Genomic DNA, 15,158 nt, shown 5'->3' on the forward strand with positions numbered 1-15,158 from the left:
ATAGGTTGCCGTTTTGAATCCCCACTGGTATGTTTCCCAGACTATGGAATACACCTATATCGGGCAGCAGCAATATAGGAAGATGCTGAAAGGCATCAACTCACACTGTGTGGGAAGAGGCAATGGTAAACCCCTCCTGTATACTACTAAAGACAACCATATGGCTTTGTGGTCACCAGGAGTTCACACCAACTTGATGGCACACTTTACTTTTGTAGTATAGTATACTACGGCAGAGCATGAAGTTTCCATTTAGCTGCCACAAAAAGAGACCTATCCTCCATGCATTTATCTGCTCCTATTCAAAATCCATCTAGGCTTGAGGCCATCACAACACACCATGGCAGTATATCCCGCACATTAGTTGTGTGAAGGAGCACTCCCTTTTGTTTGTGAACCCCCTGCTATCCGTTTTATTGGGCAACCTCTAGTAGTATGTGTGTGAGAGAAGAATCTCACACTCACTTTCTCTTCTTATATGACATTCATAACTGTATAAAAATCCATTATACCCGTTAGCCGTCCTTTTTCTAAGCTAAAAGACCCTAATCGCTGCAGCCTTTTCTCCTTGGGAAGGTTCTCCAGCCTCCTGGTCCTGTTTGTTTGCTCTTTTCTGTACCTTTTCCATTGGGAAACGGTATCCTTTTGGAAATGGGTCTCTCTAGGAAGTGTGACGGGATTCTTCTGGCTGTAGGAGTAGGTACTAAATTGGACGGAGAAAGGCAGCAGCAACAGCAGAAGCAGCGGTGTGGCCGCCATTTTGCCCACGCTTTGGAACAAGATCATGTATGTGTTATAATCCCAGCGGAATGTAAACCGGTTTAGTCGGTGATTCCCAAGGATAATAACTTGGAAGTGAGTTCTAGTGAAATCAGTTTGAGTTTATTCTAACTTCTAAGTTTAAAAATGTGTTTGGGTCTTTGGTTTACGGAGTTTGCTCTCTAGATTGATCGCTTTGTCCTAAATTGATTTGGTGTCTATGATTCAACCTGTTTAAATCCCGTTAGCCCAGTTCCCCCGATCTATGGATTTGTTTTTGCTCCGTCTTTACTTTTCCTCCGCCCTAAATCTTGCTTCACCGAAAAGTGGAGGAGCCGTCACTTCGAACTGAAAGCACAGCGACAGGAACCACAGGCATGAACCGGTTTCCAAAAACGGGTCTCAAACAGGATCAAAAGTGAGAACAGAGTAGGTTTAAATGCAGGAGTCTTCCTGCTTAACGACTGGTGAATCTCTCCTCCATCTGGCTGAACTCAGATCAATCCCAAATTTACAGATGGAGTTTCCAGTCATCTTTCCTCCTATGCCTCTTCCTTTAGTGATCCCGAAGTTAGGGTAGTCTTAGAGTTTTTGTATGAGTAACCACTCCTCTTAGGAAAGATCCATCCGTAAAGCATGCAACACTTTTAAAATATCTCTCTCTCTCTCTCTCTCTCTCTCTCTCACACACACACACACACACACACACTACACTTGGCTCCCTTTTAATCAACATCCCATTTCTCTTTTGTCACAACCTTGTAATTCCCTCCCTTTAATTGAGCCTCATACATTTCGGAAGGCCCCGATCCATTGCGTCTCACTGCTCCTGTGTGAGAACCAGATCTGGGGGAGCTTACAGTCGAGGAATGCGCGCCGGCAATAAACTTGGACACCAAATATGTGAGGAAGGCCGGGATGAAATTGTTTGGCTGCTTAGAGGAATAATGGGTTGTCTCTTATCCCGGCGTCAAGGCGCATACCTTCGGCTACGCGCTACCGTATTCTTTTTAATTAGAGAGCTAGGGCCCTTGACGCGGACCCAGCCGTGCCAGAGAATGAAAGGAGGACGTATTTCCAAAAGAATCTGTCCCGTTTACTACGTATAATCCTGCCGAGCATAGGGAATAACCCGGTCTCGCGTTGTATGTAGTCTCATTGTAAGGCACGCTTCAAACGTTTGTGGGGCAATTATGGGATAACACGAGGGCGAACTGCGTAAGGTGACGTGGGGAAGGAAGGACATGGGGAAGGGAGAGAGAAAGATATATATTCTTTTATATTTCTCTTTCAGCTGCAATCTCTGCATTAAATCAAAAGCACCGTAGCAGCAATAACCCCGAAAATCGAACTGGTCCCACTGAACGCAATCGCTCTGTTTCCTTTAGAATCCGCAGCTTGTTCTTTAATGCCATCCAAATGAGGGAACCGTCGGTCAAAATTGACTGGCTTCTCCACAGACCACATTTCCATAGGCTTCTGCATGGTGATTGCTTCGCAGGAAATCGTGTTTGGGTGATAATATTGAAAATCAGTGTCGTGTTTACTTGATGCCTCATCTAACAGCTCCTCCAGCCCGCTCTCCGAGCCCTCTAGCCCTGCGCCGTCCAGCCCACGCTGTGACTCCAGGCTGTAGTAACAAACAATCCCTTAGCAACACACCGGCGGCGCGCAATTTGCTTCGCTTTCATTTGTTATTCCAATCTCATTCTCTTCCAATGAATGACAAGTGATTGTTTGTTTAATGGGGAACTTCCAGCCCGAGGAGGCGGCGAAAGTGAAGTGGAGAGAAATCAAGGAATGGCTCTTCAGAAGTTCTCAAAAGTCCACCCGAAGTGGGGTGGGGAGGACAGGAAAGGGGACGGAGTTTTATACCTGGATGTACCATAATTTGAAGTACAGTTCCTTAGGTCTCATTTGATGAAGAGTTATTGCACAGTTTCAATTGAGATGGCCGGGGCGGAGGGATGTATTGCCCAGTGCCCAATACGTCTACATGACAGGGGACGTGAGATGGTGCTTCTTCTTGGACACTTAGAGAAAACTTTGATAGCACATAGCCCTGAAGACGGGGGGAAAAGAAAAAGAAAAGAAAAGGGTAATAAAACGGCATCTCAAACGTTAAAACAAGTCGCGTTGATTTCAAAAGAGTGGGTGCTCCACCAACACATATTAGGAACGTAAGACGAAATTTCACCAGCGCCCGGTTGATTTCGGTTGAGGTGTTCACACACAGCCCGACCCATCAACTGCAATGGTTTCATTTAGATTAACAGCGATTTCGATTCTAAAATCAATTTACTCGAAAATAAGTTTTATCAAGTAGGGATTCAACGCACTCTTATGCCATGCATGCTTAAGGCTATGCACACTTATTTGGAAGTCCGAAAGGGTAGGTCCGCACTTGGCGCCCCATCCTAAACCCGTTTACTTAGAAGTGAAAAACACCATCGTGAAAATTGGTTGAGTTTCCTGGTTTTGGATGGAGGTGATTGCCTCATTGAATTAACGGCGTTCATTGATTTTTAAGCGGATTGATCCCCCTTACCGGGCCGGAATATTGCTGTGTGTGAAGCTGTATGTTAGGTAGTCCATCCATTCCCCCGACCGAGTTACTGGAGCTGACGCAAATCCGGTCAGATGTTTGGTAATTCTCTGGTTGGATCAGATACACTTTCTCCTCACCTGGAAGGAACGGTTGTTTCATGAAGCACCGTTGTGTATCCAAATAGCTGAATTCTACACCTAGGGTGATGGTCATAGATTTTTCTCTTTAGCAAACCCTTACGATCAAAAGAACTGTACACTGGGGGGGAAATGGATCCGGGGGAAAAATGCATCCCTAATTGTAGTAGTATATACGTTAATCTCCGCGGAACTCTCTCTGTGTGCTGAATGTCGCCTTCTTTCCAAAGCTTCCTAAAGGCACACGACCCCGTCGCGAAATTCACCAGCCGCTTGCTCGCTGTTTGACCCAGCAATCCAGGGAGCGAGTGACCCTCGTCTAGCACCAACCACCAGACCTGAACAGCCTACAGGAAGCCCATCGGAGCCCGGCAGTTTGTTCTAGTTAATTTTTGCAGGCGGAGTGGCTCTGTTTATTTAAAGTTTCGGTCACTGTGCCCCAGATCGCACGCATGCACACGTGCGCCCCCCCACACACACACATACACACACCTTTAGGCGAGTTTTGAAACTTCAAAGCCCAAGCCAGTGCCCTCTTTATCTTTCTCTCCATCCCGTCCTCCTTTTCTTCTAAAAATGGGATGCTGACTTTGTGCCGTTCTTTGCCATCTGTATGGAAAGATCTGTTTAATAAAGTGGAACGGTGACCCGGGTTTAATCACACTGCAAAGCGCGCAGCATGTAAACGGGAGTTTCAGGTTGCAATCGCTGAGGCTGGTCTGCATTGTACCAAAAGGCACCGGGAGGACAGGGAACCGAATAAACACTTTGATCGCGGAAATTGTGAAGCAGGCTGATTTTTATTTTTTTATTTTGCTAAATTTGTCTGGACGTGCCAGTCCAGAGCGAGGAAACGACTCGGCTGCATCTGTCAAATTCCGTTCACTTTACTTAGCATTTCGGATAGCGTCTGGAAGTTCGGATTTAATGGTTTCCACACCAAAAATTTCAGGTCGCAATACTTAGATACTTATGAGGAGGGGGTTGGTAAAACTGGGTTCATCAGCAAATGTCAAGAGAAATACCCTGGGGGTGGTGTCAGTAAAACGTAAAATGTTTATTAAAGATAGAACTCATCGGCAAAATAAATATTCAAAAATATATAAAACGTGCCAGGCACAACATACTATAATTTTAGTATTTGAAATCATACATTTCTCAATACCTGTTCTTTTCACAAATGGCTATCTGTTAGCTTGGCCCTAGAAAGAAAGTCTGTGTCCTCAAGGAGGGACGATCATGACAACTTGACTCGTTCACGATCCTATTAACCCCTACTCAGATTCATTTAAACAAATCCATTGCCACTAGCTAGACTGGAATTCAATTGTTTCAAATCTCTCTACTACTCTTTAATGGGGGCCTGAACTCAAATGCACAATAGGGGAAGCTGCGAAGATGAACAAAGAGAAATACAAATTACATTTGTTTATCCTTTTTACTCAGCTTTGAGGTTTGTCCAGGCAAAGGAAGGCTGAGAAGTCAGCTTTTTATATCAACGCTCTGAATTTATTTATTTATTTTGGTTGGGTTAAAAAAGAAAGAAAGAAAGCCAAGGGAAAAAAAGATAATTTGTTCCTCGTCAACAACCCATAATGGCTTGTTTTCGTTTCCCGCGTACAATTTCCTACCTTCCTTGATGAAGGGCTGATGGGGTAAATATTCTAATCTGATTCTCTTCACCTCCTGTGGATTCCGAGAGACAATCGTGACAGACCAAGAGTTTTGCAAATCACAAGGATCCGGCTACCAGGAGAGGCGGCCGTCTTAATAAACAAGGTTTGTTTTATGGTTTTTTTTTGTTTTGTTTTTAAAAAGGACTTAGTATATCCCCACTTTTCAATGGAAAAGCCATGCAAAATATTAAACACCTCATCAGTGCCGTTGTATATAAGAGGCTGTGCAGGAGGGCTGGAGAGAGGTGTAGGTTCCCCCTGCCTTGAGAAATAAAGACCTCCCCTCCACATCTTCTAAACTCAAATTTGAACAGATTACCTTAGAGTTCAATTGGAAGCGTGCAAAAGCTTGTTTATTCAATCCCCACTCTTCTTCAGCAGGCTTAACATTAGCTTTCAAATCGTGAGTAATTATGACTTCTTAGAGGTGCTACATCAACCTACAGACTACCTTAAGACTCTCTCAAAATCACTTACACCCCGATGCTTAAAGACTCTGGGACAGATCCAGATAAGCGCGATTGATTTCAATGGGAGGGTGTTAAGCAAGATGCTTAAACCTGCCCCGTTGAAATCAATGCGACTTGAAAAGGACTTCATTTGGGCTGAATTGTGCCCCTTGACTTGACTGGGGTGGCACTGATTTCCAAGTGAACGTCCTTCGGAACTGGCCCTTTTAAGAGTAAGGTGCATTGAAACCAATAGGATTTGTTTCCAAGTAGTTTTGTGATATATATATATATATATATATATTAAGTGTTATTCCAACAGAGGAATCCTTCACATTTTTGTCAAGCCCATCATATTGAGCTGAACAACTTTCTTACGCGTGTGAATGGGTCCGAAATTGCATCGGGATTCTTCTACAGTTCTAGTGAAAGTTTATGTGAGACACGGTTCTTAATAAATGCATGCAGGATCCGGGGTGGCAGATGCGGGTAGGAAAGATGAAAAAGGGACCAAAAGATACACACACGTGTCAATCTGATCGAGTACTTTCCTGCATTGTAGTTAACAGGGGAAGGTAGGTGAGGGAAATTAAAGCTGAAATCCTGTGTACACATATACTTGGGAGTTAGCCCTGTCCTGTTAAACTGGGGGTAAGGTGGGAAATACTTCAGAGAAAACACTCATAGGATTGGATTGTGCCTTACACCAAAAATATACACTCCAATTCCCTTTTTGCCCTGCAAGAAATGTGGACTCCAACACCTGGATCCCAAACTCCTAGGCTCTAGTTAAGTCTCCCTGATGACTTCCCAGAAAGTGTGTTTTAGGATCGGGGTGTCAACCGGAGGCAAAGGAAATCGCACCCAATCAGTGAAGAAAAGTCGGGGGCAGAGCAGACAAGGTTGGGAGCTGGTGTGAGCCGATTCTCTGCAATCACATTAACCAGATTAACCCTAACAACAATTAGCGAGGGCACCAAGCAGTGAGAGATCAAGCCTACGTTCGCGGGGGCGGGCGGGGGGCGCTTTTCACCAAGAGTGAGAAAGACAGAGAAAGAGAGATTCCACTAATGATGGAAAGGATTACGTTAATTTCGTTAATTCTCAATACACAGAGATCAGTCTCTCTCTCCCCCACCCTCCTTCTCCTCTTTCAGACGCAGCAGCCCCACCTCCTCGGCTTCCCCCTCTCTCCCGCCCCCACCATCTCCACTGACAAAAAGAGAGAGGGAGGGAGAGCGAAATCTGGTTTTATTCGCGATCTGATATATAACCAGGAACTAAATCCAGGATGACGTCGCTTGGGTATAAAAAAGGAAAGAGGTTGGGATAGCTTATAGACTCCATGCAGTTGAGATCTGAAGAGGAAACAGGCGAGAGTGGAGAGTTGGAGGAGGAGGAGGAGGAGGAGGAGGAGAAAGAGGAGGGGGAGAACCACGCAAAATTACAAGGAAGGGTCTTTTTTTTTTTTTTTTTAAAGAAACAGCTCCAGGGCAGATTCTCCCCACAAACCAGGCGCGCTGAGGCTTGGGAACGCGGGGTCCTTTTTGCCCCATCTCCCCGCAGCGCGCACGAAAGTCGAAGCAAAAGTTCCTTTCTGGACCTTCCAAGCCCTCCCTCCTCCGCGCAGAGTTTTGGGGGATGCCTGCTGGCATGTTCAGCATCGACAACATCCTGGCGGCCAGACCCCGCTGCAAGGAGTCGGTGCTTCTCCAGCAGCAGCAGCAACAACAGCAGCAGAACTCGGCGCCCGTGGTCTTCTCGGCCAGCCTGCACGGCGGGGACACCCTCTACGGCTCGGCCGGCGGCGACTACGGCGGTTACTACTCGCGGGCGGTGGCTCCGGCTTCCAACTTGCCCGCCCTCGGTGGATCTAGGCTGGGAGGCTACGGCAACTATTACTACGGCCAGCTCCACGTCCAGGCGTCCGCGGTTGGCCCCTCTTGCTGCGGTGCCATGCAGCCCTTGGGTGCGCAGCAATGTTCCTGCGTCCCGGCCACAGGTAAGAGAGTGATCAAAGCCGCATCCCCTTTCGGGCTAAAAGGGGGAGGGGGTTGAAAGCGGGACCCCCTACTTTATTCGCTTCTCTCTCCTATTCCCCCCATCACTTAAGCGATTGTTTAGTCGGGATGTTAATCGGGTTTAATGGTTACGTGTGGACGTGGGAGACACGTGTCAGTGGGGGGAGGTTTATTTTGCCTCCCGGCGACAGTATACCGAGTGCCGTACTGGATTCTTCGCTGTAGGAATGAATGACAGGCAGCCATTCGCTTCTAAGGGAGAAAGTTTGTTACAAGACTGCACCACCAAGGTGGGAGCTGGACTTATTCCCTGCCCCGTGACCCTGCCCATGAATCCAGCCAGGTCCTTCCTATAGGCGTTTAGTGTCTTGGCCACGCTGGAGCGTAACGGAATGTTGGAGCAGCCTTTGGAATGTTAGGAACTGGGTTAGATTCCGTCACATTAGCTGCCGGGAAACAAAGTCCCAACTAGAGCCAATGCGATTTTCAATGAAAAGCAACGGGTTGAGAACTGGGGTAGCTTTCTGAGGCCGTATTCCCTCAAATACAATGCTTCCCATTTTTAGACATAACCCTTGACAACCCGTCACAGACACGTGTATTTGGAATGCACACGTACCCATTAATACTTCATGTTTATTTGGAACATTAAGTATTAGGAACAATTGGATTTGAGGCGGCTTTATCTGCCAGTTAAGAATCCCTTTAAAATCAATGGAGTTCACTCCTGAGTAAACAAGTTTAGCACTACGCTGCAAATGTGTTTAGGACTGGGGTGTAGGCTTCTGGGACTGTGTGACTCCCCCCTCTACAATTCGGTTTTAGCTTTCGAACTCTAATCATGCGATTTTTTGGATTTCTATTAAGTCCTACTGAATTACATGAAACTTTCTTCAGCGAAATATGTTTTGAATTCGGGATGGCAGATTGGATATTTAAATTTAGTTGATTTACAAACCGACCCACACACAGAAACTGAAATATTGATCACGAAGCCCTCTAGACTGCAGTCATAAACATATTGCATCGTGAATAAGTGCCATCAAACTCAATTTAGGATTGGGCTATTCCCCATTGAAGGCAACCTCTGAAATACATTTACTCGGAAAACCACCACCCGAACTTTGTTCCAAGTAAGAGTGTTCAGATAATTCGGTTTTAGGATATCGATCCAAAACTAATTTAGTTTTGGATCGATATCGCAGTAAACCACATAATCTAGGTTAATCTGGTTGTGGACAGGACTGGGTTTTTAAACCTTTTTTAAAAAAGGTTTTCTTTTTGAAATCGATTTCCTAAACAGTGGCATTTATTATTTCGGAATTCAGTTATTTGGGCGCCTGGATTCCAGGCCTTCTAAATGTTCGAACAGACTTCATCATCGAACTCAGTGGGACAGACTTCAAAGTGTACAGCGACCGAGATTCAGCAGCCTCCCTTAAACCTATGAGGCTGCTTCTACGGCTAATCTGAAGTTGAAGTTGTGTGTTTTCCTTGCAGCCCCAGACAGACCCCAGTCTTCATAACACACTTCCCTGGCTGTATCCACCGAAGTTCATGGGAATGGCCATACACCCGTGTTTAGAATACGGCGCGCGGGGGCGGGGAAGAATGCAGTTCCAAATCGAACCCCTCCAATTGAAACATCTAAAGTTCCAAATACGGATAAAGGAACCCCCCCGCCCCGCGCACCACCACCACTGTGCCTTTACATACGAGTCGGCTTTGCATTTAGTCTTCGGATAACTTTAGGTTCCTGAACTTTGTGGGTAATGGCAATTCCATGGCAGCCGGGCTCTAGATTTCGTGTATAGCGCGTTGACTGCCCTTCTCCTTTTGCACACAGCCTCTCTCTCTCTCTTCTCTCCAGGCTTCGAAGGTACTGGGTCAGTCCTGATGTCTCCCGTGCCACACCAGATGCTGCCCTATATGAACGTGGGCACGCTGTCCCGGACTGAGTTGCAGCTACTGAATCAGCTTCACTGCCGAAGGAAAAGGAGGCACCGGACGATTTTCACCGACGAACAGTTGGAGGCTCTGGAAAACCTCTTCCAGGAAACCAAATACCCAGATGTGGGCACCAGAGAACAGCTGGCCAGAAGAGTACATTTACGAGAGGAGAAAGTGGAGGTAATCTGAAATGTCTTCGAGACTTCATTTAAAAATGAAAATGAAGGGAGCTGTCTGGCAGTTTGAGGCTACTATTTCTCCATTGTGTTATTCAACAGATAGAGTTTGAAGAAGAAGGGGGCTGGGTGGGGGACGTAATTCTCAGATTTGCAAGTGGAGGAAGAAGGTTTACAGCGTAAACAGACTACAAGCCGGTGTGTCACTTCGGTATTGCACCCAGTGCCTTGGCAGATGACGCCAAAGAAGTCATAATGTTAGCAGCAGCTGCGCTAGTCGTTATTCAGAAGAGTTCACTAGTCCCCTGTCTGGCGATGTTGTTCACTTCTGAAGGCAACGGATGTAAATGAAATTCTGATGTAAATGAAATGAAATAGGTGACTCTGAACCAGTCATTCTCAGCCTAACCTACCTCACAGGGTGGTTGTAAGCATAAACATAAACATGTTGGCCACTCTAGACTCCCTGGAGGAAGAGCGGGATATAAATGTAAAAATAAAATAAAGTGCACGTGTTTAGGAGCGCCTTTAGCAGCGGAGGAGGTAACAGGGTTTTAAAAACGAGTTGTGCTACTTTGGCGTGTAAGGAAGGGTCGATCACAGCTTTAAACCCCATACATTCTTAATAGGCTCGGGATTTGTTTAGGGGCAAAATGATTTAGGCTCTTTAGACGTGCTTGCTTAAGCCTACTGGCTAATATACTGGCCATTGAAAGTAACAGGACAAGTCCCCTCAGTTTCAGTAGAGCTTCCATTGTGTAACTTAGGGGTTCAGCCGCTTTCTGCTGCGCGATCCCCATTGATGGCCAAGCGAAAGTGCGTAGCACTGAGTTTAATGGGACTGATTCCTGGCTAAATGTGTTCAAGTCGGCAGCTCCCTCCCTCCCCCCGCCCGTCCTTAAGTTTAGTGCTGAGCCGAACTGAAACACTCGGGACTTCAAGTGTACCCAGTACTCCAGTGTGAGCTGTGCTGCTCCGCATCGGACGGCAAACCCCCACTGCTGTGTGATGGGGCCCTGGCAACAAGGTCGACCCAAGTCCTGTATTTGCTCACCGTGGCAGTTGCTGCTTAACTTTGCGCTGAAGGTGCACGGGGAGCGGTGGTGGGGGGGGGGGGCACCAGGATGCTGTTTCTGAGTGCCAGTTGCAAGGGAGCTAGGGCAGCAGAGGCGGCATGCGTTCACCTCCTCCTGCTTGTGGGCTCCCCAGAAGCATCCGTTGGATCACTCTGGGAAATAGGTTGCTGGACGAGATAGGCGGCCTTGAGCTTGATGCAGCAACGTTCTTCTAGTAGCGGCGCCAGACTCTACTAGGCGGTCCTGGCAGGCGCCGCCTCCACAACCACCCTAAACACGTTGGGTAGGAAAAAGAGCAACTGAATTCGGTGAAGTGGGGCGGCTGTCTCCTTGTTCGTACTCAGCTTGTAGTTCCTGAAGCCCCTCTAGGAGGGCAGCCTGTGCCAGGCAAAAACAGATCAGAGGTGGTCAGCTCCATCTCCCTTGCCTCTAGAGCCCGTAGCCAATGGATGGCGCCTGCGGTGGGTCTCTTCTTCCTCGGGCTTTCGGGGACTGCCGAAGACTGCCCTCTCCATTTTTTTTTAAAAAGCGTATACCTTAAGTAGAGTCTCTAGACTGGGCATTTGCCAGCTGTATTTTGCACAGCGTCTGGCACACCCCTTCCTGGCACTAAATGTGTGTACAAAGGGCTGACCAGCTCCTGATCATAATTGCCATGCTTACCCTTCGCGTCCTGCAATCTTCGGGTCAGAAGAACAGGATAGATGTGCAGAGCGATCTTTGCAGAGCAAAACAACCCTAACCCTAACCCCTTCCCTCTGGCCTGGGGCTAAATCAACATCAATGGCCCAGGTGCGAAGTCCTAGGGATCAGCTGCTAACCAGTTGGGAGGACGTGAGCCCCCTCCTATTGGGCCTGGGGCGGACCCTCAGCTCTTCGCGTTGCGCGCAGCAAGTGCAATTGTAAGGAATCCAGGCCTATGTATAGCTTACAGCATCGCATTTGAGTGATGACCTGTTGACAAAGCGTGCGCAATTCATGTGATCTTTGTAGAATTGGAACTGAATGTGTGAATGGACTTCAATGGGGGCGAGAAGCATGGCATTTGAAGCGGTAATAGGAAAGTTGTTAGATCTGCGATGGCTTCTTCAAGTCTTCTCTCTGAACAAGCATCGCTCTGAACAAGTCATCGCTCTGAAGGTACATAGTAGGAGTCATCGCTCTGAACATGCGTGCGATGCAATGTTGCAAGTACTGATTCCCCCGTCCCCTTTATTTACTTGAATGGCAGGTTTGGTTCAAGAACCGCCGGGCTAAATGGAGGAGACAAAAGAGGTCTTCTTCGGAGGAATCGGAACATGCCCAGAAATGGAATAAAGCTTCCAAAACATCCCCAGAGAAGAGACAAGAAGAAAGCAAAAGCGATTTGGACTCCGATAGCTGATACCTTTCCCCGAGCTTCCAGCTTTGCCGCGGGAGGGACTTGGTGTCTATACGACTTGCACGGAGAAGATGCTGAAAATTCTTGCACAGACTCTGCCTTTGCAGGAGGAGGGAAGGAGGGACCCTATATATCTGTATATAATGTACACGACCCCGGGAGTGATCCCTTTTAAATAAAATGTGTTGCGGAGGTGTTGCACAGGTGGACGCTGGCCATGCTTGTTTTATTTGGGTGTTCTTGACCACTCAGTCCCGAGGAGACTACACAAAAGCTTCAGGAGGGGGCCAAATGCTGCTTGTTTAGGCTGGGCAAGGAAATAAGGATCCTGCGGGGTGTTTAAACTTAACTTGCTTGGGCTGGTTAGGTTAAAAGAGTGGCGGGGAGGAAAGAGTGTAGACCTGGAGGTTTATGTTAAGCTGTTGTCGTTGATTATCTGTAGGGTCACACTGAAAAGCGATGTTAATTGTCTGTCGCCACGGAGGCTGTATGCCTATGCAGGCTTACTGCACCGTGTGAACGCCTTTTTGAACCCAGCGGGACTTCTGAGTAAATATGCACAGGATCGGACCAAGTTTGAAAAAAAAATATATATATATATATATATATATATATATATATATATATATATATATATATATATATATATATATAAAAACTAAGCGCTTCTATTTAAATTGATTTCATTGCACTCAGGGCAGTGGGACGTAATGATCTGAAGTGCTTAATGTTAACTGATTTATGGATCGTTCTCAGGGGTCAAATTCTCCCCTTTTAAGAATATGAAGAGCCGCCCCCCATTTTACTGAACTTTAGATTTCCCACCATACCTAATCACCCACATCTCCTCTCAAAAGTGCTTTCCCTTCCCCATCCCCACCCAAATTTAAGAGGAGCTGGTTTCCCTCTGTTTGCACCTTTGATCGCAGTTGTATTTAAAGAGACCTTGCCTCTTTTAATAACAAGCAAAAATACAGAAATAGATTTTATTGTTACAGCACTTTGCAGGTTTCTAAATGTGCTTGCTTGGAAGTAAGTCCCGTCACCTGGACTGCGTTGGGACTTATTTCCGATAAAGTATTCTTAGGACTGCAGCCTTAAGCTAAAAGGCAAAAAGCCTCAAGAGGTGTGTGTGTGTTTGCGCGCCCGCGCGTGCGGGAGAGAAAATACCCTGGAGAATTCTACTCTTCTGCAAACTCATATAAACTAATTTCGTGCCAAGACGACGAAAGTTTCAATGAAAACCTGAAATGATGGGAAGACAGAAATTTAACTTTAGACGATTTAAAACAACAGCTCAAAAAATAGCACTTGTTCTGTTGCAATTTTTCGTAAAACTGCTTTGAACTATTTATTTTGGAAACCGAGGAGATTTAATAGATTATGGCCTTTTTGCAAGAAGCTGCATTCTCTGATAGTGACCAACTTCAATATTCCCAGAAAAAGGAGTGCAGAGAGTGGAGGCAGGTATTACGGAGGACATCATTTACTTCACATGTAGGATACGGAGGGATTTTTGAGCAATCGTTAGTTCATCAGGTCATCACAATATTCCAATTTCCTCAGATAGTGGAAATATGAATGGTAATTGTTTTGAATTAATCGGGAGTGAAAGAATGTCGATATCTCTGGACGTAATAAACGGAGGTCTCCAGATCTGGGGGCTAGTTATGTCGAGAGCAGAGAGGTCCTTTCAAGGCTAAATCCCCTCACACAGACTTGCCGCTAGTGACTCTAGTCCTCAGTGAAGCGCCAAATTAGGACTGAACTGCTTTGCTCCTTTTTATCTTTCCCACTGATTCGCACCACCTTTCCACCTATTCACCTTAAGGATATTTTAAGGCTCCAATCCCCTAACGCTTTCTTGGGAGCACCCCGTGAGACTTATTTCTGAGTAAAAAATGCACAGTATCGCTATTCCAATCAACTAGACCAGGGTTTCTGAACCCTGGGTCTCCTGACGTTGTTGGACTACAACTCCCATTATCTCCAGCCACACTTGACTGGGATTGATGGGAGTTGTAGTCCAGCACCATCTCGGGACCCATGTTCTGGGAAATCCGGAACTACACTAATTACATTCCAAGTGTTTCGAAGGGGCAAAGTTTACACCTAATCCGAAAACACCTTACTCGAGCCGGTAAACCCCCCACCCGCCGCCTCTCCCACGATTAAATGTGTTTAGGGTTAGACTAGTTCAGGCCTCAGCGGCCTCCCACCAAACAAATCCGGAGTCGAACCGTGGGGAACGTCAGTGGATCAGTGAACAGCACAGCTGGTCTTTACAACATACCAAGGAGGGAAGATCCCCCCGCGACGGTGCGACCCCCTCTGCACCTCCGTCGGTGCTAGACGACTCCAGGGTCCGTGGGAATCCAATGTCGTTAATATGTTTGCTGTTAATGTGAATAAAATGCGATTAGACTACTAAAAAGCGGCAGTGAAATATAAACACCAAAAACGCGTCGGGGAATTGATGCTCTTCTCTGCTTTGCCCTGCATAATCTAGGCTTCTCCGTTGTCCCCTTGGATCTGGACACCAAAAAGTAGCAGGCACCCTCATATCACCACCCGGCTGTTCTGTACCTAGGCGAAGGACCTCAGCAGCGACGCTCCAAACTTGACTGGGGGTACGTGCGGGGGGGGGGGGAAACCCAAGCGTCGTCTTCCCTTCCTCTGAATTGGGCACCTGCTTAAAAACTTATTCCCTAAGTGGTTTGATTAACGCCATGATGTGCAATTAGTGCTTGGGGATCTTGCTCATTTCCAACTCACAGCTTCGGAGCAACTTGATTTCCAAAAGCTCTGCAGCAGATGGTATGCTATATGTTAAGATAGGAAAGTGTGATTCACCACCAGCAGGGCCAAATTCAAGTTTCGATTGATTCCTTTTCTCCTCCCCTTTGTTTTTGCCTTGAAAAATGATTGAATGATTCACACACACACTCACTCACTCTACCCACCCACTCCACCAGCCCAGCACCC

The 15,158-nt window shown here is 46.6% G+C and overlaps 1 protein-coding gene across 8 annotated transcripts in view; it reads left to right on the forward strand.

The window, feature by feature from the left end:
* Window positions 1-12,376, forward strand: part of GSC (goosecoid homeobox) — a 146,552-nt gene extending 134,176 nt beyond the window's left edge. For 6 of the 8 annotated variants that reach the window (XM_053285900.1, XM_053285902.1, XM_053285905.1 and 3 more), the window contains 4 exons: window positions 5,090-5,223; window positions 7,050-7,571; window positions 9,461-9,720; window positions 12,024-12,376. In XM_053285900.1, coding sequence (XP_053141875.1) covers window positions 7,211-7,571; window positions 9,461-9,720; window positions 12,024-12,176 — 774 coding nt within the window. In that variant the 5' untranslated portion in view covers window positions 5,090-5,223; window positions 7,050-7,210 and the 3' untranslated portion in view covers window positions 12,177-12,376. Of the gene's footprint in view, window positions 1-4,430; window positions 5,224-6,789; window positions 7,572-9,460; window positions 9,721-12,023 lie in introns of those variants that run through there. The other 2 variants (XM_053285907.1, XM_053285906.1) reach the window with 2 other exon arrangements.
* Window positions 12,377-15,158: the final 2,782 nt, after the last annotated feature.

Source organism: Hemicordylus capensis, chromosome 1 (genome assembly GCF_027244095.1).
Source record: "Hemicordylus capensis ecotype Gifberg chromosome 1, rHemCap1.1.pri, whole genome shotgun sequence".
In the NCBI taxonomy this organism is placed as follows: Eukaryota; Metazoa; Chordata; class Lepidosauria; order Squamata; family Cordylidae; genus Hemicordylus; species Hemicordylus capensis.